We start from the raw sequence: 26,481 nt of genomic DNA, 5'->3' as shown, positions 1-26,481 counted from the left end.
GGTCATTGTGATCAAAATGTAAAGCTTTCACAGAGATGTAACGATCACCAGAGGACACTGGAGCATGGTAAGCACAGAAGGACTCCTAAGTCAGGTCTGTATTCTGAAGCACAGCACTCCCAGCATCTCACAGCACCCTCACCTGATCTCTGGAGAATACAGACAATAAACAAGAGAGACAGCCAGAAATTGAGAGGGGAGGAGGATACAGAGAGGGGGAGAAACAGAGACACACTTGCAGCCCTGCTTCACCACTTGTGAAGCTTCCTCCCTGCAGGTGGGGTCTGGGGGCTTGAACTGGGATCCTTGCACATTGTAACAGGTGCGTTCAACCAGGTGCACCGTTGCCTGGCCCACAGCCATAACTATATCAGTAACTTACAGTGAAAACCGCGCAGGACTTTTGCTATTCCCAAATGGGACTGCTCGTCAGAGTTCAGCATGATGGACTAGACCAGCTCGACCATGAGCTGCAAGTCCATGGCCAATTGCCTGACATTTTTGCTTCAATTTTTTTTCTATAAAATGGGACTGTTCCACAATATTTATACACCTTTCGATATTTGGAAGCTACTCTCCTCCCAGATCCAACTTTCTGGTCTTTTTTCCAGCCATGACAAAATCTCCCCAGATAATAACTTGGATCCACCTGCATATCAGATGTCAGGCTCAAGAATAAAATCTGGTATAGTCATGGGCCCTTTGGAATATAACTAAAATAGGACTACTAGCTATCTACAAAATGGAGACACCCCCCCCCCCAACTCTTCATATGAACCATTCCAGCCTTTAGGTTCATGATTAGTCAACAATTTGCTTGGCTTTATATGTTAACTCTTTTTTCAGCCACCAGGTTCCAGATGCTACCATGATGCCAACTGGACTTTCCTGGGCAGACGACCCCACCAATGTGTTCTAGAGCTCGGCCTCCCCAGAACCCTGCCCCACTAGGGAAAGAAAGAGACAGGCTGGGAGTATGGATTTACCTACCAACATCCGTGTTCAGTGTGGAAGCAATTACAGAAGCCAGACCTTCCACCTTCTGCATCCCACAATGACCCTGGGTCCATACTCCCAGAGGGATAGAGAATGGGAAAGCTATCAGGGGAGGGGATGGGATATGGAGATCTGGTGGTGGGAACTGTGTGGAGTTGTACCCCTTGTATCCTATGGTTTTTGTCAGTGTTTCCTTTTTATAAATAAATATATTTAAAAAAATAGGACTGTTGATACCCACCTTTGCTACCTCATAATTCTAAGCATAAAGTACAATGTTAATACATCAATAAAATATGTATTTGTTTCCTAAATAGCCCAGGGAAACTGTGATGTTGAAATGTAGTCAGGTGAGTGCCGGCAGGTGTTGTCCAGATAAGCTAGCACAGAGCAGGCCAGGCTCCAGCCCTGGGGCCCACCCTGCCTCCACCGGAGCAAGAAGGCAGCAGGAGCTCCAGGAATGGTGGAGTAGAACTCTGCTGTGTCTCCCTGCTCTCTTTCTGCTCTCCTCTCTCCCCTCCTGCTTCATTGTTTAGTGAAAAGAAAAACATTTTTTAAAAGAATAGAAAATTGTATTAAGGAGGTCAACAGGGCATTGAGTTCCCTGGCATCACATGAATGTAGTCAAGTGACAGCTAAGTAGTAGTTACTGTCATTATTCTGTTTTGTTGACAGGGTATGTTTCATTTATAAGTATATATAGAACACTTGCTACTTGCGAGATATTGTGTGGGCTCTGAGAATACAACAGAGAACATAGCAAAGAGAAAAGACCATAGACTGTGGTGTGTGTGTGTGTGTGTGTGTGTGTGTGTGTGTGTGTGTGTGTGAGTGTGTGTGAGTGTGTGTGTGTGTGTGTGTGTGTGTGAGTGTGTGAGTGTGTGTGTGTGTGAGAATGTGTGGTGAGTGTGTGTGTGTGTGAGTGTGTGTGTGAGTGTGTGGGGGGTGAGTGTGTGTGAGTGTGAGAGTGTTGTGAGAGTGTGTGTGAGTGTGTGTGTGTGAGTGTGTGTGAGTGTGTGAGTGTGTGTGTGTGTGAGAGTGTGTGGTGAGTGTGTGTGTGAGTGTGTGTGAGTGTATGTGTGTGTGAGTGTGTGTGTGAGTGTGTGTGGGGGTGAGTGTGTGTGAATGTGTGTGTGTGAGTGTGTGTGAGTGTGTGAGTGTGTGTGTGGGTGTGTGAGTGTGTGTGTGCGTGTATGTGTGAGTGTGTGTGTGTGAGAGTGTGTGTGAGTGTGTGAGAGAGTGTGTGAGTGTATTGTGAGTGTGTGTGAGTGTGTGTGAGTGTGTGTGTGAGTGTGTGTGTGAGTGTGTGTGAGTGTATGTGTGAGTGTGTGTGAGTGTGAGTGTGTGTGAGTGTGTGTGTGAGTGGTTGTGAGTGTGTGTAAGTGTGTGTGTGGGTGGGTGTGAGTGTGTGTGTGTGTGGGTGTGAGTGTGTGTGTGTATGTGTGAGTGTGTGTGTGTGAGAGTGTGTGTGTGTGAGTGTGTGAGAGAGTGTGTGAGTGTATTGTGAGTGTGTGTGAGTGTGTGTGAGTGTGTGTGTGAGTGTGTGTGAGTGTATGTGTGAGTGTGTGTGAGTGTGTGTGTGAGTGTGTGTGAGTGTGTGTGTGAGTGGTTGTGAGTGTGTGTAAGTGTGTGTGTGGGTGGGTGTGAGTGTGTGTGTGTGGGTGTGAGTGTGTGTGTGAGTATGTGAGTGTGTGTGTGAGTGTGTGTGTGAGTGTGTGTGAGTGTGTGTGTGTGAGTGTGTGTGAGTGTGGGTGGATGTGTGTGAGTGTGTGTGAGTGTGTGTGAGTGTGTGTGTGTGAGTGTGGGTGGGTGAGTGTGTGTGGGGTGTGTGTGTGAGTGTGTGTGTGTGAGTGTGGGTGTGTGTGAGTGTGTGTGTGCGTGTGTGTGTGTGAGTGTGTGTGCGTGTGTGTGTGAGTGTGTGTGAGTGTGTTTGAGTGTGTGTGTGAGTGTATGTGTGAGTGTGTGTGTGAGTGTGGGTGGATGTGTGTGAGTGTGTGTGAGTGTGTGTAAGTGTGTGTGAGTGTGTGTGTGTGTGTGAGTGTGTGTGTGAGTGTGGGTGGATGTGTGTGAGTGTATGTGAGTGTGTGTAAGTGTGTGTGTGTGAGTGTGTGTGTGAGTGTGTGTGAGTGTGTGTGTGAGTGTGTGTGTGAGTGTGGGTGGATGTGTGTGAGTGTGTGTGAGTGTGTGAGTGTGTGTGAGTGTGTGTGTGAGTTTGTGAGTGTGTGTGTGTGAGTGTGGGTGGGTGAGTCTGTGTGTGGGGTGTGTGTGTGAGTGTGTGTGTGTGTGTGAGTGTGGGTGTGTGGGTGTGTATGGGTGTGTGGGTGTGTGTGTGGAGGGCGGAGGGCTTAGAGGAGTATGAGACAGGGATAATCAATCTGGAACAAATTGAAGTAAACACAGGGAGAACTTCTTGATAGGGAATTAGACCTGAAGGGCAGATCCAGGTCAACTTTAGAGTATGCTTTCTAAAAGGGCAAATTTATGTCTTTTTTAACACAATTTAAAGGGAATATCTAGAAATGTATTAAATTTGGGCTCATGGACTTTTTTGAATCAGTCTATCAAGAAATGGAACAAGCTGGATTAATTTATGACAGAATTTCTCATGAGCAACTAGAGAAGATTTCGGTTTTTACCAGAGCACTGCTCAACTCTGGTTTGTAGGGGAGCCAGGGATTGAACCTGGCACTTGAGGACCTCAGGCATGAGCAGTTTCTGCATAGCCATTAAACCATTGCCCCATCCCCAGGGAAGAATTCTAAGTGGAAATACATGAATAGATCCCGAGAGAGTCTGAGAGCAAAATTCTGGGTTAGAGTGTAGAGCTTAATAGCACAAGCTCCCTACTGCCAGACGCACACCCCGTGCTCGGGACCTTGCTTCACGACCATAGGAAGAGCCAACGTGGGGGATCCAATAGCATCCCTGCTGTGAATGCTCGGCCACCAAGCCAGGAAACTTAGTGGCTTCTCTGCAAAGGGGCCATCTAATGGAAAGTTTCAGGCCTGCACCCAGGAATGGGCAGGCAGAGGGCTTCACACATGCAGTTCCACCTAGCAGCCTCCCCAGGTCAGACTGTTCAGAGATAGAGGCAGAGACATCAGGAGAGAGAGCACACCAGGATCTCCTTCAGGACAGGGCGGGCCAGGCTCCAGCCTGGGGCACGGGCATGGTGGAGCAGCACACTCCTCCAGTGAGCCCTCTGCCGGCCCCTGTCAGTGTTTAGATTCCTTGTCCAGGGGAGTTGGGCGGTAGCACAGTGGGTTAAATTAAACACAGGTGGCGCAAAGCGCAAACACCGGTGTAAGGATCCCAGTTCGAGCCCCCGGCTCCCCGCCTGCAGGGGAGTCGCTTCACAGGCGGTGAAGCAGGTCTGCAGGTGTCTGTCTTTCTCTCCCCCTCTCTGTCTTCCCCTCCTCTCTCCATTTCTCTCTGTTATCCAACAACGACAACATCAATAACAACCACAACTACAACAATAAAACAAGAGCAACAAAAGCGAATAAATCAGTAAATATTTTTTAAAACATAAAAAAAAAAACCGATTCCTAGTCCAGGAGACACCACAGCAATACCCTGCCACTGACAGAGCCCCAGTGACGCTGTGCAGGCCCACGTGGCGCTGAGCATGGAACCCAGGTCTGGTGCACTGGGAAACCTGTGCTCTACCCACTGAACTAGCTCCCACCTGGGCCAACTTTCTGAGACAATGAGAATGCTCTTTACTGACCCACTTCTGTATCCGGTGCTGCAGACTGGAGAATGGGGTGGAGATATTGAACTAGAAAACATTTGATTTTAAATAGTGGCAATTAAAAACAAAGTTTTAATTTGAAGAAATTTGTATTATCTTTATTTATTGGGTAGAGGCCTCTATAAATAGAGGGGCAGGGGGGAGATAGAGAGGGGAAGAGACAGAGAGACGCCTGCAATCCTGCTTCACCCCTCGCAAAGCTTTCCCCCTGCAGGTGGGGGCCAGGGGCTTAGACCTGGGACCCTATGTGCTGTGACATGTGCGCTCAGTCAGATGCGCCACCACCTGCCGCCCCCCCCCTCCCCGAAACTGTCTTCAGTTGCGGCTAGTGACCACCCCAAGGACAGTGCAGCCAAAAGGACTTGAGGCCGAAGCCAGCAGGTGTCCAAATGGAAGGGCTGGGTTTCTCACATCTCCAGCTATGACGAGCCGGGAAAGGATTCAGAGAACGCCCAGTTTTCCAGCCCTGGCTCTGCACTCAGGTAGTACGTGTCCCATGAATGTGTGTTGAAATGTGCCCTGAGTGGGAAACTGACTCTGTGCCTTCCTTTACTTCCGAGCTGCGATGTCCTCACTAGCGGCATGGCTGCACTCGGGAAGTCGTGCTGTTCTGGGTGCCAGTCCCTTGCGACGCCTTTACCTCTCCCCAACTGGTCAGCTGACCCCCACCTCGAGGCCCGGCCCACGTCCCCAGGTGGACGCAATCTCTCCTCCCCACCGTGCACCTTGTCATTTCGGTTTGCTTGCAGGCCCTTGTTCGTGTTAAGCCAATATACTGGGACGCGCTGGTTATGAGGCCCCATATTATGAACAAGTCCAGACTCCATTCATCTACTGCCCGTTGGGTGTATGAATTCAAAAGACATGGAGCTTCCTGGAGCTTCCGTTCCTTCCTCCGTAAAGCTGGAATCGTCCAGCATATCAACATGATGTTATCGCAAAGATCAACCAAGCCACAAAAGCAAATGGCGTCGTGCCTGAAACAGCATAAACATTCAGTGCATTTTTGTTATCTTTGTGGCAAGTCTGTGAGGAAAATATTAGTTTATATTCCTCCCCTATCATTATTTTTGTTTGTTTGTTTTTCATTCCGGGAGCCTTACACAAGGCCTGAGTGCAAGTGTGTACATACTTGTTAAATGCAAAACTAGCTCTAACTCTAATTTCCCACTAACTCTAATTTCTCAACACAGAGGCAGTCGCTTTCATGAGACATTTAAACAAAATGGTCCGGCGTCAATGCATGATCGAGAATTCGTTCAAAACTGCGATTATTACAGTAATGCTGCTCACGCACCTTAAGAGTTAAATGATGGCATTTTGCTCCAAGAGACATACCACAAGACTGAGTCTGGATCACACGCCGCTTTAACTCTGATCTGTGTTGCGCGTGCGCTTCAGAGAGAGCAAATAGCCTGAATCTCAGGTTGGACACTTTGCTCAGCTGGTTTCCCATAAACTCACAGGAAAGTTGCTGTGGAACCAGCTCTGTGAGTCGCTGCTTCTTCACAACACACTCGATGCATCTTCCAGCATGAGGCATGGAAAGGCGTACACATAAATAATTGAAGTTGAGTGACTGTGAGATGATACTTGACTTCCTGAAGGCGTTGTGACTCCTATTTCTGGCATTGTGACTCTATTTCACTTGGATTCTTTGTTCAGTTCTTGTCTATTCCAGTTGTTAATGCCGGCCACCAACCCAAAAAATCATCTCAGACCCACTGGGGTTTGAGACTCGCCATTTTTAAAATGTTACAGTAGATACGGTGTTTAAATTCATTGCTCCAAGACCATGGTGAGAGAGACGGCGGGACAAAGGGAAAGACACTGGCCACCCAACGTTCCCCCAGGGCAGGTTGTGTGTGTGGTCCAGCAGGCACACTGTCCAGTGAGCTATCTTGTCTAATCTAAGACCACTTTTCTTTTTTAAAAACCATTATATTTTTCATTGGCTTATTTTTCATGAAAGGTAGAAAAAGAGAGATAATCCAGAGACCTGATCAAGTGGTGGTGCTGGGGTTGAGCTGGGACCTCAGAGCCTCAAGCATGAAAGTCTTTTGCAGAGCCCTATGCTGTCTCCTCAGCCCCTGAAACTATTAGAGAGTAGAACACATGCCCTTCATGTGTGAGGCCCTGGATTTGATCCCCAGTACTGCGTAAAATGATGGGGAGGAGGAGTGTGCTGCCTTCCTTCTCTTTAATACTATTTATTTATTGGATAGAGGCAGAAAGGTGAAAAGGCAGAAAGATGGAGAGAGAGAGAGACCACAGCACCAAAGCTCTTTTCCATGCCACAAGCCACAAGGGCCAGGCTCAAACCATAGTTATTTAATTTTCTTTCAAACCATATTTGTTATTTTTAAGAGAATAAAATATTTCTCAAGGGCCCACAGGCTTTAATGTTAGAACCATTTAGTATTTCACTTGGGAGAGTAACGTTAGTTTTACGTAACACCTGGTGGAAATTTTTAGGGAAACATCTTAGATTTAATCCCAATCAAACACTACCCTCCTGGAACCCCATCATAATAGCCTATGCAGTTTCTCCCTCACCTTCTGGTTTGGAATGAACTGATACTATAATGTCAACCAACACCCCCCTCCCCGTCCTCAATCCAGCGGCAGAAGCTCTCTGCCCAGAGCACCTGCGCGTGTCCTACCTTTAGCAGGCTTCCCGCTCAGCATCTCCACGAGCAGCTCTAGCGCCGGGTAGCTGTGAGGGGGCCTGACTAGTGTCGGGTTTTCTGACTCCTGAAACTGCATCACCATTCTTAGCGTATGCTCGGCGACTGAACATGAGACTCGGTAAGGAGTGATGGGGGCCAGAGGTTGTGTGGTTTACTGATTAACTTCACTACAGAGCAGAATACTTGTCAATGTTTATGGGGAAAGTCCTCCATGCCAAATTGCCTCGTACACTGGAAACCTGCCTCTTCCTTCAGACAAGCGTTTGGGGATCACTCTTCTCGGCTGGAGGACTTTGAGAGGACATTCCTGTCCAGTGGTTTCAGACATAGACTTGGGATCAAGTGACACATGCAGGGTCTCGGTACTTAATTCTGTGCAAAGGTTCCAGGGTGATTTAACTTTGTAATGTCAAGAATCATTACAGCATCATGTTTTCGAGTGTCAAGTCTGCCGGGGTGGGGGTGAGGTGGGGTGAGGAGGGTAGGAGAGAGGGAGCTCTATGAAAACTCATTACTTAAAAAAAATATTTTGGGGGGCCAGGTGGTGGCACACCTGGTTGAGTGCACATATTACAATGTGCAAGGACCCAAGTTCAAGCCCCCTGTCCCCACCTGCAGGGGGAAAGTTTCACAAGTGGTGAAGCTGTGCTGCGGGTATCTGTTTCTCTCCCTCTCTGCCTCCCCCTGCCCCCCTCGATGTCTGGCTGGCTCTAACAAATAAACAAAGATAATAAAAGAAATTATTTTCTTTTTCTTATATTGGATAAGACAAAGAAATTGGCAGAGAGGATAGAGAGGGAGAGATAAAGAGTGTCATTAGAGTTTGGGGCTCCAGCAGGCCGGGCTAGCTCCGCGGCTGTGGACAGAGACTCGAGGACACACGGCTGGGCAGAAAAGCTGTATTTCTTTATTCAGGAGCAATGATTCAAAAACTAACCTAAACTAACCACCACACAGATCTGTCCTGCATCCTTCTCCTCCGGAGGCAGCAGCGGGGACTCTGGAAGTCCGTAGGGGCCGGGGTGGGGACAAGGGGGTGAAACTAGCAGGGGCAAACCACCACCTCCCAGAGGCGGGAGGGTGAGACCAAACCAATGTGAAGCATAGCAATGTTAAAAAGAAAAGGGGGAATTGTTGTTGTGCTTCACATTGGTTTGGTCTCGCCCTCCCCCGCCCCTGCCCCTGCTAGTTTCACGCCCCCTTGTACCCGCTCCTGAACCCCTACGGACTTCCAGAGTCCTTGCCGCAGCCACCAGAGGAGAAAGATGGAGAAGCACATGGTGTGGTGATTTGCCTGCTCGTGAATAAAGATTAAACTGCGTTCTCTGCCCAGCCGTGTGTCTTCGAGTCTCTGTCTACCGCCGCGAAGCTAGCCCGGCCTACTGGTGCCCCCGAACTCTAACAACAAAAGAGAGACACTCACAGATTTGCTTCACCATCCCTGAAGCTTGCCTCCTGCAGGTGGGGACCAGGGCAGGAGGGGCTTGAACCTGGGTCCTTGTGCATGGTAACGTGTGTGCCACCACTTGACCCCACTGAGTGAAAACTAACACAGGCAGTCAAGATGGTGGGGCAACACGAGATCTGAAGGACAGTGAAGTGCTTCACATCGAACATATACAGCCTTGGGCTGGGGGTAGGTCAGCGCCCTGGAACTCAGTCCTTGTAGGCTTGGAGGCCTAGGTTCAAAACCTGGCAGTGCAAGGTCTCCAGAGCTTAGCAGAGATCCAGCTTCTCTTCCATAAAAATAATAAGTAAAGGAAATTTAAAAGAGACATATGCAGTCGTGTAAACCAATACTGCCTTGGGGTCCAGGAGGTGACCCACCTGGTTAAGTACACATTACCATGCACAAGGACCCAGGTTCAAGCCCCGCCCCCACCTGCAGGGAGGAAGCTTCTTAAGCAGTGAAGCAGGACTGCATCTCTCTCTCTCTCTCTCTCTCCATTCCCTCTCAAATTCTCTCTAACCTATCAAGCTAAATAAAGTTAAAAATATTTTTTCTTAACATTTTATTCATTATTGGAAAGCGAGAGAGAGAAATTGAGGGAGGGGGAGAAATGGAGAGGGAGAGACACAGAGAGACACCTGCAGCTCTGCTTCACCACTCATGAAGCTCACCCTGTGCAGGTGGGAATCAGGGGCTTGGACCCAGGTCCTTGGTCCTTACGTGTTATAACATGGACATTCAACCAGGTGTGCCACTACCTGGCCCCCCAAAAAAGCTCTTTTGAAAAAAAGGATTATTAGACCAATACCACCTCAATTTAAAAGAAAAAAAATAGGATGTCAGGTCTGGAGGCCCATCTAATGCCGTGAGTTGAACTGTGCCCTTCAAAAAATAGCATGTTGAAACCCTACCATCCCCCAGCACCTTGGGGTGTGGCCGTGTTTGTAGATGGGGTCTTCGAGAAGGAGGCAGGTTAAACTGTGGTCCTTGAGGACTGGTGTCCCCAGAGAAGCAGGGAACTGGAGCACCAAGCAGACACACAAAGACAGGAGACGTGAAGCGTCACAGGGCAGAGATAGTTATCTGCAGCCAGGAAAAAAGCACAAGAACAGATCCCTCCCTCAGCCTTCACAAGGAACCAGCCCTGACAACACCTAGATTCTAGACTTTTCACTTCCAGAACTGTAAACCAATTACGCACAGTACTTTGAACCCATGCACAGTACTTTGCTGTAGTAACCTGAGCAAGGGAATCCATTTCCTTTGCACCTTGGACAACTTCCTGAGCCATTTTCTGCCTCGGTTTCCTCCTTTGAAAACTGCAGTTGGTAATCTCACACAACCTCACAGGGTTACTATGAGGGTTAAACACACTTATAATTTATCAAATGCTTAACACAATGTCTGTCTACCATCACACTATAGAAGTCACAACTGCTGGGTTTGAATTCTTGTTGTGCGTTGACTTTCTTGTTGAGGAGAAGTGATTCCAATAGCACGCACTGAGGGTGCGACCTGTTGACTGTTAGTGTTTTAGAGTGGAGGCTCAGCACTGGGCCAGGCATCCCACAGTCACATGCACTTTCTCTCACAGACCCAGGCATCTCACAGTCACATGCACTTTCTCTCACAGACTCAGGGCCAGGCATCCCACAGTCACATGCACTTTCTCAGCACAGACCCAGGCCCAGGCATCCCACAGTCACATGCACTTTCTCAGCACAGACCTAGGCCCAGGCATCCCACAGTCACATGCACTTTCTCAGCACAGACCCAGGCATCCCACAGTCACATGCACTTTCTCAGCACAGGCTCAGGCATCTCACTGTCACATGCACTTTCTCAGCACAGACCCAGACATCCCACAGTCACATGCACTTTCTCAGCACAGACCCAGGCCCAGGCATCCCACAGTCACATGCACTTTTTCAGCACAGACCCAGGCATCTCACAGTCACATGCACTTTCTCAGCACAGACACAGGCATCCCACAGTCACATGCACTTTCTCAGCACAGACCCAGGCATCCCACAGTCACATGCACTTTCTCAGCACAGGCTCAGGCATCCCACAGTCACATGCACTTTCTCAGCACAGACCCAGACATTCCACAGTCACATGCACTTTCTCAGCACAGACCCAGGCCCAGGCATCCCACAGTCACATGCACTTTCTCAGCACAGACCCAGGCCCAGGCATCCCACAGTCACATGCACTTTCTCAGCACAGACCCAGGCCCAGGCATCCCACAGTCACATGCACTTTCTCAGCACAGACACAGGCATCCCACAGTCACATGCACTTTCTCAGCACAGACCCAGGCATCCCACAGTCACATGCACGTTCTCAGCACAGGCTCAGGCATCCCACAGTCACATGCACTTTCTCAGCACAGACCCAGACATTCCACAGTCACATGCACTTTCTCAGCACAGACCCAGGCCCAGGCATCCCACAGTCACATGCACTTTCTCAGCACAGACCCAGGCATCCCACAGTCACATGCACTTTCTCAGCACAGACCCAGGCCCAGGCATCCCACAGTCACATGCACTTTCTCAGCACAGGCCCAGGCATCCCACAGTCACATGCACTTTCTCAGCACAGACCCAGGCCCAGGCATCCCACAGTTACATGCACTTTTTCAGCACAGACCCAGGCATCTCACAGTCACATGTACTTTCTCAGCACAGACCCAGGCATCCCACAGTCACATGCACTTTCTCAGCACAGACCCAGGCATCCCACAGTCACATGCACTTTCTCAGCACAGACCCAGGCATCCCACAGTCACATGCACTTTTTCAGCACAGACCGAGGCCCAGGCATCCCACAGTCACATGCACTTTCTCAGCACAGACCCAGGCCCAGGCATCCCACAGTCACATGCACTTTCTCAGCACAGACCCAGGCATCCCACAGTCACATGCACTTTCTCAGCACAGACCCAGGCCCAGGCATCCCACAGTCACATGCACTTTCTCAGCACAGACCCAGGCCCAGGCATCCCACAGTCACATGCACTTTCTCAGCACAGACCCAGGCCCAGGCATCCCACAGTCACATGCACTTTCTCAGCACAGACCCAGGCCCAGGCATCCCACAGTCACATGCACTTTCTCAGCACAGACCCAGGCCCAGGCATCCCACAGTCACATGCACTTTCTCAGCACAGACCCAGGCATCCCACAGTCACATGCACTTTCTCAGCACAGACCCAGGCCCAGGCATCCCACAGTCACATGCACTTTCTCAGCACAGACCCAGGCATCCCACAGTCACATGCACTTTCTCAGCACAGACCCAGGCCCAGGCATCCCACAGTCACATGCACTTTCTCAGCACAGACCTAGGCCCAGGCATCCCACAGTCACATGCACTTTCTCAGCACAGACCCTGGCATCCCACAGTCACATGCACTTTCTCACCACAAGCCTGTCTCCCAGCTACCGGGGCCTCATTAGTCCTGACAGATGGCAAAACACAGATAATCACTCCTGCCCTGCTTCTCTCTCAGGTCTATCATCCAGGCGAAAATGGCATGATCATAAATGAAGCTTTTTAAAAAGGCAAACATGATCTATACAAACATGACAGTCATGGCTAACAAAGGCTCATCCTCAGCGTCCACACATTCACCAAGTGGCTCTCTGTGCATGGCCCCATTTTACCCTGCTGCATCCTGAGTGAGGGGTTCTTTACAATGCTTCATGTCTTCTAGCTTAGTGTACAGACCTGGAACTGTCAAGACTGGAGAGCATAACAGAGCAGGACAGACATGCCTGAAGCCCCAGAGACCAACTCCAGCACCATTATATGCCAGATCTGAGCAGTGCTCTGGTCTCTCTCTCTCTCTCTCTCTCTCCCCCCCCCCCTCTCTCTCTCTCTCTCTCTCTCTCTATATATATATATATATATATATACATATATATACATATATATATATATATATATCCACCTCATGTTATTTTCTCTAAAAATACATTTGTCCTGCAGCTTTGTCCTGGGCAAACAGTAGCTGCTATAATGACTTAAATTAAAATTTAAAAAAATTTCAGTATTTTTATTTATTGGATAGAGACATCCAGAAAGAGAGAGAGAAGGAGGTGATAGAGAGGGAGAGATACAGAGAGACACCTGCATCACTGCTTCACCACTAGTGAAGCTTTCCCCCTGCAGATGGGGACCGGAGGCTTGAACCTGGGTTCCGGTACACAGTAACGTGTGCGCTCAAGCAGGTGCGCCATCACCCAGCCCCAATTTAAATTAAATTAGAGCCAGTCCTTAGCTACACAAGTCACCTTTTAAGTATTCAATAGTCACATGTGTGTAGTGGCTACTGATTGGACAAAGTGGGTCTAGGTTGATCTCATCGGCAGAGAAAGTTCTGTTGATGTCACTGTTGTAGACGGTAACTAGGCACAATGTGAATGACGTGCCCTCCATGGCAAGTCAGGGGCAGGGGTGTCAGCTGCGAAGGCAAGTTAGGGGCAGAGGCGTCAGCCACGAAGGCAAGGAAAAGAAGAAGGTCTCAGAGCAAATTCTGGTTTGGGAGCTGGGCTGGAAAAGAGGTTTGACCAACAGAGTGGCACAGACTTATGGGAAAGATTCTTTTTCCACTGAGAAGGTGAATATGACTGTTTTCTTTGCCTCAGTCCGTAATTATTCAGCTCCAATCCCTTGTCCTGATTATATTTTGAAACTTTATGCAAAATTTCTAATGTCTTTAACATCTCCATTTCCACACCAGATGATGTTGCTATGGAAATAGCAACATTATCTACTTTGAGTTGTAAGAATTAGTATAATCTCACTTAACATGATTCCTTCAAGCTCCTTCCAATGATGAGAAAATGTACCTATGTGTCAACAACTGTACTATAAATCATTATCCCCCCAAAAAATTATTTTTAAAAGAATACTATAGATGTCAAGATTAGTTAGACATGGCAAGGGGTTATTTAAAAAGAACAGTAGCTTGCACAAAAATCAAAGAATTTGCCTAAGACTACAAGAACAGTTAGTGACAGAGGTGGGATTGAACCCAGGAAACCTGCTAACAAATGTAAAATTACCAGGGCCACAGAGATCGGTTGGTGTTGGTCACAGGATTTAGAAGCCCAGGACCCCTTGTTCAGTCCCTGATACCACAAAGGACAGAGCTGAATTGAACTAAGTGAGGTAGAAAAACACCCAAAATTAGGGGCTGGGTGGTGGTGCACCTGGTTGAGTGCACATGTTCCAATGTGCAAGGACCCAGGTTCAAGGCCTCAGTCCCCACCTGCAGGGGGAAAGCTCTGTGAGTGGCGAAGCAGGGCTGCAGGTGTCTCTCTGTCTCTCTCCCTCTCTACCTCCCCCTACCCCCTCTTTTTCTGGCTGTATCTCCTCCATAAATAAAGATAATAAAAAGAAAAGAAAAATACCTAAAATTAAACAGCAGAAATACTCCACAACTCTGCTTCTCAAAACTCAGTTTTATCTTAAAACAGTGATTGACTCTAGTATCTGGAAGACTGTTCAACTAAACAACAACCCTAGCCCAGAACTAGATTCCAAAGTGGGTATATTCTAAGAAAAGCAAAACTATGCTAGGAAAATGAACATAAGCTGAGAGGAGGCATCAAGAACAAAGAATAGCTCAAGGAAATGAAATATGAATCAGCAGGGCTCTGCGGGTTAGGTCTCCTGCCACTTGCTGGACGTCATGCAGAATGAGGTTTTGGAAAAATTATTAAATAGACACAATAATCAAACTGGCACCAAAAATGTCAGCAGAGCAGCAATGCCCAGACAAGATAAAACACACATCTCCCTCCGTGGGGCATCCAGACACATGGTTACATTCTGTTGGTTTTCCTTGAAATTTCCTTGCACTCAGTGTTAACATAAACAGAACTTACTTCCCTTTATCAAGTAGAGTGGTGTCTAATCATTTCAGCAATTTAACTTCTAACAGCTACATTTCAAACTCTGGATTAATTAGAATGTCTTGCAGGGCCTTGAAGTTTACAGAAAATCTTCCCACAGCTTATTCCACCCTTCCTACAAGCTATAATAAGAGCTTCATTAGTGTGTCAGGGAGGTTACTTCTATGCTCAAGATCCCAGGTTCAATCCCCAGCACTGCATACGCTAGAACTAAGTGGTTTACTTCCCCCCATAAACAAAATAGCAAAATAAATAAAACTTGAGGGGAAAAGAAGCATTCCTACACCCACCTTACAAGGGAGAAATCGCAAGAGTCCCAACTGTCTTTGAGACTTTTTTTAATGTCATTGCTTGTTTCTTTTTTCTTTTTAAAAATTTTTTATTAACTTTAGTAACTGGATACAGATAATCAGAAATCAAGAGGGAAGGGGTGATAGAGAGGGAGAGAGACAGAGAGACACCTGCAGCCCTGCTTCACCATTCACAAAGCTTTGGCCCTGCAGGTGGGAACCGGGGACTTGAACCCCAGTCCTTGTGCATTGTAACATGTGCACTCAACCAGGTGCACCAACACGTGGCCCCAATCTTATTTCTAATCACATTCAGCAAACATTTCCATCTTACTGACTAAGTGAATAAGGACTCTGCACTGGAGTATTAGGCGTGGGAGCTAAGACAGTGCCTTAAGTTACCAGTACGCCAACATGACTTCCCTGGACCTCTCCAACGTGTCCTGGAGCCTCTCCTCCCCAGAGCCCTGCCCCACTAGGGACAGACAGACACAGGCTGGGGGTGTGGATCCACCTGCCAACACCCATGTCCAGTGGAGAAGCAATGACAGAAGCCAGAACTCCCACCTTCTGCTCCCTGTAAAGAACTTTGGTCCAGACTCCCAAAGGGATAAAGAATAGGGAAGCTTCCAATGGAGGGGACGGGGCAGGGAACTCTGGTGGTGGGAACTGTATAGAATTATACCCGTTATCTTATAATTTTGTTAGTCATTATTAAATCACTAAAAAAAAAAAAAAAGACTGTGCTTTCTCTGGCTTATTTTTGTCCTAATGTTAGAATGCTTTTTCTGTTCACTTAGTCTTCAAAACTGTGATATCTTAATTCTAGATCCACAACTCACTATTGCATGCACAGACTAGTAAGCATATCACCTCCTGCCTTGCTCACTGTGTTAAACCTTGGGAAGCTGTGGACTTTGTCATTATTACTTTTTATTATGCCCTAATTACACAAAGACCTTGCCATCTTCATTCATCAGAGAAGCCTTTCTCAACCACTACATTAATCTTTGACCAAGTTCCTGGCAGGCAGGACCTCCCAGAGGAAAAGGGACTATCTGCGTTAGCTCAGTGTGCTTCCATTCTGAGTCCCATGAGTGGACTGAGTCACCAGTGGGCTCGCTTCCTGTCTGGACTTGTCAGGGGTGTGTGGCAGTAGAAAAAAGCTAAGGACCACACGGATTGATTGCAGCCCCATTTTCAGTAATTCTATACATGCAGTCTGTCCTTTTCTGCCCTTATTGTTTTTTTATTGTTGTAGTTATTATTGTTGTTGCTATTGATGTCTTTGTTGTTGGATAGGACAGAGAGAAATGGAGAGGGGAGGGGAAGACAGACAGGGGGAGAGAAAAACAGACACCTGCAGACCTGCTTCACCGCTCGTGAAGTCGTGAAGTGACTCCCCTGCAGGTAGGGAGCCGGGGGCTCGAACCGGGATCCTTATTTACTCTGGTCCTTGCGCTTTGCGCCACCTGCACTCAACCCGCTGAGCTACCACCTGACTCCCCAGTCGACTCCCCAGTCTGTCCTTTTCTACAAGGGTCAGCCTGGGAAAGCAGAGCTCTCCAGCAAATCTGCACCATTTCCCCTAAAGTTCTGTCTTCCAACTGATGCAGAGATGCAATGTCCTCGTCACTGTGCCAGGCTTCTCTCCCCGCTGGGAGACAGTCACATGGCTTCAGCGGGAGCCTCAGACAATCAGCCACAGGTTCAGACTGGCCTTGCACACACGGCCTGCCACTCCACAGTTGCTTTCTGCCGCCTGAAACTTCTTCCATTCCCAGAACGCATGACCTGACTCTACCAGGAGGAGCCAAGTCCTCCCCAGAAGCACAGGGGCATTAATGTCTCCAGGACCACCAAGTACTAACTGTCCTGCCCCCGCCCACAGTCCTTCCAGGGACAATTCTCTGTGCATTCAAGCTCCATGTAAATCAGGCTCCCCTTGCTCACCCAGGGTTCTCTTCCTCCTCTTCCTCCTTCTCCTTCCCCTCCTCCTCTTCTTCCTCCTCTTCTTCATCCTCCCCCTCCTTTTCTTCCTCCTCCTCTTTCTCCTTTTCATTCTCCTCTTTTTCCTCCTCCTTTTTCTCCTCCTCCTCCTTCTCCCCATTTTCTTTTGCCAGATCACTTCTCTGTTCCAGCTATTAGTGGTGCTGGGGATCAAACCTGGGACCTCTCACGTACAAGCCCTGTGTTCTGCTGCCTCACTATCTTCCTGGCCCCACAGGAGTGATTTTAACAGGTGATCTTCTCCTGGTTTTCTGTCCTTCCTTATCTCCTTGCCCTGGTCCTTCACTCCTGTACTCTGACACGCTATCTCCTTTACACCTGCTTTGAGCTCTGCTTCTTGAAGTAACAATTTATATGAGTAGAAATGCTTCCTCAACTCTATAACTAAAGCCTTTGGAGAATCAAGGATGTACCCTCTCTCCACCATCACTGGTCACCTCCATCAGGAACGTCATCACAAGCCCTCCTGGGGCCTCTCCAGGACCTGCCCTCACTGTAGAGCAGCCATGGTGGGAACTCCCCGCTCTCTGAAGGGAGGCTGCTCAGCCTGCTCTGCCCCTCGAGGAAGACGGGTCCTGACGTGAGAGCAGCCTAGAATGTTCCAGCTGTGACCATGGACTGTGAGCTCAGACTGACAGGGACTCGGAGGTCACACAGGCTCCTGTGCTGAATATGAACAGACATGGGCCCTGGGTCAGATCATGGTAGTAAACAGTTAATTGCATTTATATATCTTCTTCAAGTTTGGGAGCTACTCTCTGCCCTAACCCTGCTTCCTGGTTCTACTCTCAACTCTGACACCATCTTCCCAGACAGTATTTCTGGCCCACCTCATGTTAGGTGTCAAGCTCAGCCAAAGATCACTAAGACACAGGCTCCTAGGGGACATTGCTAAAATAGACTTTCTAGTTCCCTTCTGCCCTAAGGCCCCTACTTACATCTGCTGTAGTCCTACCTTACAGTTTCTGTTTATTAGAAGTTTATCCTGATTTATATCTCACCACCTTTCAGGCACCAAGTTGCAGATGCTACCATAATTCCAACCTGACTTCCCTGGGCAGACGACCTCACCCATGTGTCCTGGAGCCCCACCTCCCCAGAGCCCTGCCCCACTAGGGACACAGGTAGAGGAGCAGGAAGAGTCAGAAAGGCCTTCACCTGCCCTTGACATACCTTTAGCTCAGGTATGTTAAATGGAGTGAGGACAAGGCCCTGGGAGAAGGACATGTGAAAGGAGCCTCAACGTCATACATGGTTTATATTTGGCGGGGTGGAGGCTCATATGAAGACTTGAGGAAAATGTCCCAGCCAAGAATAACCACTGTGCTTTGCAGCTCATGCATTTGATGTGTCTTACATTAAAATCTTAAAGGAAACATTAGGAGACTATAAGAGTGTGACCCGCAGGGACTGGGTGGTGGCGCACCTGGCTGAGTACACCTGCTGCCATGCACAAGGACCAAGGTTTGAGCCCCTGCTCCCTACCTGCAGAGTGGTGAAGCAGTGCTGCAGGTGTCTCTATCTCTCTCCCTATTATCCACTTTGCTCTTGATTTCTGCCGGTCTCTATCCAATAAATAAATAAAGATAATAAAATTAATTTTTAAAAGAATATGATCAGCAGAGGAGAGATGAGGGGAAGCAATAAAGAAAATGTGAGCCATGGAGTTTCCTTAACAATCTTTTGAGAGAAGCCCAACTTGAAAGCACCTTCCAACTTTTTCCTACATATACCGGTACCTTTTCCACCCCACACCTCTGTCACCTTGATGAGCTTGCTTAAAATGAGCTACTTGTGAGAAATACTCCACAGCACACAGCAGAATCTAATCGGTCAACGTAGCAGTGACACCAAAGTGCAGATTTTGCAGTTTCCACGTGTAGTCAGTCACACAGTTTCAGACAGGAAATGACTTTTATGTGGGAAAAAAGCTTAGGTGGAGTGTTTCTTATTCTGTGACATGCACCACCAATATTGACCATCAAGTTAGGATTACGTAATATAACCTAGATAATCTAGATACTGATTATTTGTAAAGGAAAAGCGTGTCTGCCTGCTCCCTCTTCCCCCAAGTAATTTTATTGAGGGTTCGTGGTTTGCAGTTGCTCATATATAAGAACAATTTCTCATCTCCACATGGCATGTGTCTGCAAAACATTCTTTTAAAAATATTACTATTTACTCATTATTGGATAGAGAGAAAGAGAAATTGAGAGGTGAGGGGGAAAAAAGAGGGAGAGAGACAGAGACACCGGCAGCCCTGTTTCACCACATGTGAAGCTTTCCTCCTGCAGGTGGGGACTGCGGGCTTGAACCTGCATTCATACTCAATGTAGCGTACACACTTAACCAGGTGTGCCACTGCCTGGTCCCTCTGCGAAAAATTCTCACCCATCCCCACTCATCTTTTTTTTATTATCTTTATTTATTTATTGGGTAGAAACAAATTGAAAATGAGAGGGAAATAGAGAAGAAGAGAGACACCTGTAGCTCTGCTTCAACACCTATCTAGTTTTCCCCTTGCAGGTGGGGACCGGGGGCTTGAACCTGGGTCCTGGCACATTGTAACATGTGAACTCAACCAGGTGCGTCATGGCCCGGCCCACATCCCACTATTCCTTTTATTCTTTTTCTAGAATCAAAAAGTTATTTAACATTGATTTACAAAGTTATAAGATAACAGGGGTGGAATTCCGCACTGCTCCCACCACCAGAGTTCTGCATCTCCATTCCCTTCACTGGAAACTGCAGTGGTTCTCCTGAGGTCACAGACACTCCACCTGCATCCCCAGGACAAAGAGAAGCTTAGCTGGAGACAGGAGATGCAGCAAGTGTGGTTGCGAAGTGTCTTTTATAAGTAACTGTTGCTGCCTCCGGTCTTGCTGGGAGTTACAGCTAAGCTCTCTTTTTCCTCTAATCCCCCTTTCTCTTCCCTTTCTATTATTTATCAAGTGCAGGGTTAACAAAATATTGTCACTGCCCTTGAATACTCTCACACTGCATGGAGACAGGCTAACATGCAAATAGGAACAGAAACAGCGATCTTTCCTTGGCAATGGCCTGGTAAGCCATCACACACCAGAGCACTAGTGGCTGGCTGGCAGCAGCAGAACACTGGTTAATATCTCCCAGGGGTATCTGCAGTGGAACAAAGAGCCATACTCCAACACTCCAGCACTTCTGCGCCATTCTGAGTGCTAGAACCTCCACTGTCAGAGTCTACATGGGTCCACATTTTAACCGGGAGTGAGAAAGCACAGCATCCAAGCCTCCCAAACTGTTCTGCAAAAGGGAACTGTTCTGAGCCGATCAAAAGCTCCCTGCCCCGCCAACCTGGTCCCCCCCCCCCCACTACTTGCCAATAACCCCGGCTGAAACACTTTATGGTGAGATGCTTTTCTCAATGCGTGAAGTCAGTGATTTTTCACTTTATGGGATCACCTAGTCACAGGTCCACTGCAAGCAGCTTAGCACAGCGTGTCCCCAATCCATTCTAAATGACTGATCCTGACTCGAGTCATATCACCCCCAGAACCAAAAGGATGATAGGGCAGAAGCCTGAATCACCTCGGCCTTTAATTAGTACCATATTAAACCACAATGTCCCGATTTCATACTTTAGTACACATCATAACTGTGCCAGAATTAGCCCCAGAGCAAGAATTCCTTGCTGCTCCCAGTTCAGTTAATTGTCTCCCCTCATGACCTTGGACAAGTCACAAAGCTCTCTGAGTCTTCCTGGCCTCATCTATAATAAAAAAGAAGAAGCAGCAGCAGCCCTGCAGGCTCAGTGAATCCAAGGTCCAGTCTACCTCCATGCCTGTGCAGTAGCTGATGTTCCCTGAATTCTTGGAAGGAAAGAAATTTCTGGACGCTCTTGGATTCCTCACTTAGGTTTTGACTCATATATTTTCAAATCACATTCTGTATTTAGTTATGTTTTAATGAGCCTGACAACTTACCAAATAAATTACTGGAAAGAGAAAATTCATCCATGACAGGTAAGTGAGAGTGTTCAATGAGATTCATTGCTGGATCCCAACCAGATCTTTTTTCCTATGTGAGATACACCTGTGTGGTGGTGATGATCCTCAAATCAAAATCCTGAAAGACAGATTGGGACAGCAGATGGGTAAGAGAGGGACAGACAAAGCAAGCTACTTCACAAAACTGCCATTACAGAAACTCTGCCTCCCTCTCTTTTTACTCTCCTGGAGGGAAATAGAACATCCTCCTTTAGGGACACTTCTTTTTTAGGCAGGAAAAATTAGGAACAGATGTTAAGGCCTGGTCTTCATGCTCAAGGCCCCATCTATGAAATAAAGAAAGTCAAATGTCAGATGGGCTCCCTCGTCTGTAGAATGTAAGTAACAGGAGGAAGTGAACTAACAGACTGAGAGTGTGGTTGTTATCAGAGCAGAGTAATGGTGTTGGAGGAGGGGTTGGTAGAGAAATGGTGCTTCGGAGTCAGGCGGTGGTGCACAGCATTAAGCACGCACAGTACGAGGCACAAGGACTGGCGTAAGGATACCGGTTTGAGCCCGCGGTTCCCCACCTGTGGTAGGGGGTGGGGGGCCCACTTCACAAGCGGTGAAGCAGGTCTGCAGGAGTCTCTCTTTCTCTCTCCCTCCCTATTTTCCCCTCTCCTTTCAATTTCTTTTTGTCCTGTAAAAGAAAAAAAAGAAACAAATGAGGTTTGATATCTGTCAGTTGAATCATGGTAAATGTTTTGAGAAGATAACTAATATCCCTACTGATGTTTCTTGACTTACGATGGGGTTTTACTGTCCTGGACCCACTGTGAGTTGAAAATACCCTAAGTCAAAACTTCCTTTAGTGGGGGGCCTGGTGGTGGCACAGCCAGGTAAGCACACATAGTAGGAAGCACAAGGACTCACACAAGGATCCACGTTCAAGTTCCCACTCCCCACCTGTGGGGGGGTGGGGGGGGACGCTTCGAACGTGATGAAGCAGGTCTGCCGGTGTCTTTCTGTCTCCCTCTGTCTTCCCCTCCTCTCTCAAATTCTCTCAGTCCTATCCAACTATCCAATAACATGAAAAAAAATGGCCTCCAGAAGCAGTGAATTTGTAGTGCTGGCACCGAGACCCAGTGATAACCCTGGAGGTAAAAAAGAAAGGAAGGAAGGAAGGAAGGAAGGAAGGAAGGAAGGAAGGAAGGAAGGAAGGAAGGGAGAAAGAAAGAAAAGAGAGAAAGAAAGAGATAACTGGTGTTGGAACTTGGATTGTAGCTATGTGAGGGAGGGAGGGAGGGAGGAAGGGACACATACAGACAGAGGCAGGAAGTTGTTTTCCCCAGACTTAGGCACATCCCTGGTAAATCAATAAAATGTTTCTAAAAACATACAGAGGTCTTGAATAAAAGTGGGGTGGTTTGTCATTTATCAATAACCTTAAACTTTATTCTAAAGTTGAACTGGTCTTTGCAACATGATGGAAGTGACTTAAGACCATTTCGTTCTGGGCTTCCTTAAGTGGAAAAGCCACATGTCAGCAGATCAGAAACACAGGAAGTAGTCCCCTGAGATTTCTAAGCTTTCCTTTTAGAGACAATTCCAGGGGCTTGTGTGTTCACTTAATTAGATATTTGTCCATGGTAAATAATAGTGAATCTTACCAAAATGCCTGTAATTTCATTTTGAGGTTCCTAAAATGAATCAGAGAAACCAAGAGAAGTTAAGTTCACTTTGTTTATAGCTCTGGGTCTTTCCTCTTTCCTTCTATCCAATGTCTTCTACTCCTCTGAAGAAAAAAAAAATCAAAGATGAAATAGTGAAATGGTGTGCTAACAGAACTTTTATCAATGATGATTTTCAGGCATTTTTACATTGTCTCCACAAAGAGATCATTCAATTTACAAATAAGTAGTTTAGGGCTTGGGGCGACAGCATAATGGTTCTGCAAAATGATTTGCATGCCTAAGGCCCCAAAGGTCCCAGGTTCAAACCCCAGCAACATCATAAGCCACAGCTGAGCAGAGCTCAGGTCTTTCTCTCTGTCTCTCTCATTAAAATAAATAAAATGAGGGGGTCGGGCGATAGTACAATGGGTTAAGTGCACATAGTGCAAAGGGCAAGGACCGGCGTAAGGGTCCCGGTTCGAGCCCCGGCTCCCCTACCTGCAGGGGAGTCGCTTCACAGGTGGTAAAGCAGGTATGCAGATGTCTGTCTTTCTCTCCCCCTCTCTGTCTTCTCCTCCTTTCTCCATTTCTCTCTGTCCTATCCAACAACGACAACAGCAATAACAACAACAATAATAATAATGACAACGATAAACAACAAAGGCAACAAAAGAGAAAAAAATAGCCTCCAGGAGCAGTGGATTTGTAGTGCAGGCACCGAGCCCCAGCAATAACCCTGGAGGCAAAAATAAATAAATAAATAAATAAATAATAAAATGTTTTAAAAAAAATTTTTTAAGCAAATAATAATAACTTATATTTGCTACTCAGGAAGAGGATATAAGGGTTGAATTAAGCAATCTATTACTAATATTTGCTATGGCATCCTACTGCCCACATCACTGTTTCTCTGTTTCACCAAAATGCCAGTGCTAGGATCATCAGGCATACTATAAAGCCTGAATCAATGAATCCTGATATAATAAACTAGCTAATTCAAAAACAAGGCACTGCAAAGCTACATTCTATGTTAAGCTAATTTAGAAGGCGTAAAGCCTGCCTGCCTGCTTGTAAACAATGGATTGAAAAAATAAAAATAGATAAAAATAGTAAAGACCCTGTTTCTATTGCTTTCTCTTTTGTGTGAGGCAGAATGCTACAGGTCAAACAGAAGTGAGTGAGTTCTAGAACACGTTAGCTGCAAATACGGCAGCCCACCAGACTGAGTCACCAACTGAGTCATGCTTCCTGCTAGCACTTCTGGGACTTACTCAATGAAGCACCGAGGTTTGTGTTGATCTTTGGAGACAGAATGATGAGAGGCAGGAAAGTATTCGTGACCCATGATGACCAGTTTAGCCAGGAATACAGACATTAACATAAAATCACACAAGAGCACAGATGGTCACAAGCCCCCAGGAGAGCTGGTGGAAGCATCAGGGTGCTCTGACAGGGCTCTGAGTCTGAAAGGCTCCCAGAAAATAAAGAAGAGGCTGAAGAAAGCTGGAGTTTCAAGGACAATTTTGGGGGAAAATTAGAGATTTTTTAATTTTCTTTAAATATGAGAGAAAAAGACCAGGGCCTTGCTCAGCTCTGGAATTTGAAGCTGCAGGGGGTTGAACCTGGGGCCCCTGGGATCTGAGATTCACAAACAACGTGCTCTGACACTGGGCTCAAAGAAGAGAGACAGATCCTATGAAAGGCTACGAACTCGTCCACAGCCAGAGCAAAGACCTACCTAGGTCTACCGAGTGAATGAATGACCTTGTCTGAGTAAAGTCTTCTGTCCGGTCTGCAACCTGTTGGAAGAAAGCCCATCCAGAGTCAGAGGGTCCAGCAACCATGACCTTCCCTCCAAAGCCAAAAACCATTTGTGTTTTATCTTAGTGATTTAATTATGGTTTACCAAAGATTCAGAGGTGTCTTTTCACACCATATCCACCTGCAAAGTTCTCTTCTCCTCTGCCTGTCCCCACCAACCACCAAAGTTCATAGTTCTTGCAAAATCTAAGAAATAGTATGGTTAGTTTATTTTTTCTTTTCTCGTTTTTATATTATTTATTTTATTTCAATGAGAAAGAGCTATAGAGAAGAAAGACAAAGAAAGATGAGAGTACTGTTCAGCTCTGGCTTATGGTGGACCTAGGGATTGAACCTGTGACCTTGGAGCCTCAGGCATGAAAGTCTTTTGCATAACCACTATGCTGTTTACCCAGCCCTCTTTTTATTTCTCTGTCTCCTCCTCCTCTTCCTCCTTCTTCCTCTTCTTCTTGTAAGTTTATATAGTCCTTAATGTAGCATAGAATCTGACACATACACACACACACACACACACTCAAGAGGCCTTCTTGCCACTCTAAGGTGAAAAGGAAGGGAGTTAAGAATAAAAATTGTCTTGACACTTCAAAGTCTAAGGTAGACCCTGCCAACAGAAGGCAAAAAGTAGGAGAAATTCCTCATTTCAACTCTGCATCAAATATCTACCACAGTGCAACCTTGACCCAAGAGGCCCCGGGGCTTATCTGGGTTAATTGCGAAACAGCAGCAAATGTTGCCAGAGCCCATGGCGAAGTGCCCAGCAGAGGAACTGTCACCCCGGGATGGATACTGCCCACCACATGGACACACACACAGTGCAAGTGGCTGGAGCAGCCTTGACTGTGAACAAACATGAGGAGGCCCCAAGGCATCCTTGAAATGGGGGTGTTGACTGGAATCTGGAGGCCCTGAGGAACAAGCCAGCAAACACTGAACTTGTTCTCAACTCGGACACCATCTCCCCAGACAAGACTTTTAGTCCACCTGCATGTCAGCTGTCAGGCTCAAGCAAAAATGACTAAAGTCATGGGCCCCTTAAAATAGACCTAAAATAGACTCCCTAGTTTCTTCCCACATGAAGACGCCTAATTTTATCTGCTCTATTCCTACCTTTGGGTTCCTGATGATTAAACAATTTGTCCTGCTTTATATCTTACTGCCTCACAGCCACCAAGCTGCAGATGCTACCATGACACCAACCTGACTTCCCTGGGCAGACACCCTCACCCATGTGTCCTGGAACCTCCCCTCCCCAGAGCCCTGCCCCACTAGGGACAGACAGACACAGGCTGGGGGTGTGGATCCACCTGCCAACACCCATGCCCAGTGGAGAAGCAATGACAGAAGCCAGACCTCCCACCTTCTGCTCCCCATAAAGGTCTTTGGTCCACACTCCCAGAGGGATAAAGAATAGGGAAGCTTCCAATGGAGGGGATGGGACACGGAACTCTGGTGGTGGGAACTGTGTGGAATTATACCCTGTTATCTTACAATCTTGTGAATCACTATTAAATCACTAATAAAACATTTTTAAAAAGGAAAAAATTGAGTTGTTGCTATTACATGGACCTCATCTATACTCACTTATTTGAGGACTTGAGAAATTCAAGGTGGATTTTATTTTAAGAATATAAATATTATTTATTGCCACTGACTTGCAATGCTGTAAAATTTTGGGAAATACAGCTTCATAGTTCTGTGTAACAGAGGCTCACCCACCAGCATTCCAGTGTCATGTCCCTTCAGAAAGGCCACTCTAACCACTCTTCTCACTGCCCCCTTTCCTGCAAGAGCAACCACAACTTCCCATGGGTCTGTGTTGCTCCTGGCAGATCTGTTCATTTATTTACTTAGATTCTGCAAACAAGTGAGACCATCTAGCTAGTGGCTTTCACCTCCTGACTGATC

The 26,481-nt window shown here is 47.1% G+C and overlaps 1 protein-coding gene across 9 annotated transcripts in view; it reads right to left on the bottom strand.

The window, feature by feature from the left end:
• Window positions 1-26,481, bottom strand: part of NR1H4 (nuclear receptor subfamily 1 group H member 4) — a 123,739-nt gene that overhangs the window by 61,884 nt on the left and 35,374 nt on the right. For 4 of the 9 annotated variants that reach the window (XM_060195625.1, XM_060195629.1, XM_060195630.1 and 1 more), the window contains 3 exons: window positions 24,494-24,554; window positions 22,753-22,877; window positions 21,080-21,221 (listed from right to left, as the gene is read on the bottom strand). The exons of 1 other annotated variant lie outside the window; for it this stretch is intronic. In XM_060195625.1, the coding sequence (XP_060051608.1) occupies window positions 21,080-21,146 (67 nt within the window). In that variant the 5' untranslated portion in view covers window positions 21,147-21,221; window positions 22,753-22,877; window positions 24,494-24,554. Of the gene's footprint in view, window positions 1-7,413; window positions 7,523-21,079; window positions 21,222-22,752; window positions 22,878-24,493; window positions 24,555-26,481 lie in introns of those variants that run through there. 4 more of the 9 variants (XM_007536642.3, XM_007536643.3, XM_060195626.1 and 1 more) reach the window with 3 other exon arrangements.

This window comes from Erinaceus europaeus, chromosome 7 (assembly GCF_950295315.1).
Source record: "Erinaceus europaeus chromosome 7, mEriEur2.1, whole genome shotgun sequence".
Classification (NCBI taxonomy): domain Eukaryota; kingdom Metazoa; phylum Chordata; class Mammalia; order Eulipotyphla; family Erinaceidae; genus Erinaceus; species Erinaceus europaeus.
Note: the sequence above shows the minus strand (reverse complement) of the source record. Positions and strands in the feature narration are given on the sequence as shown.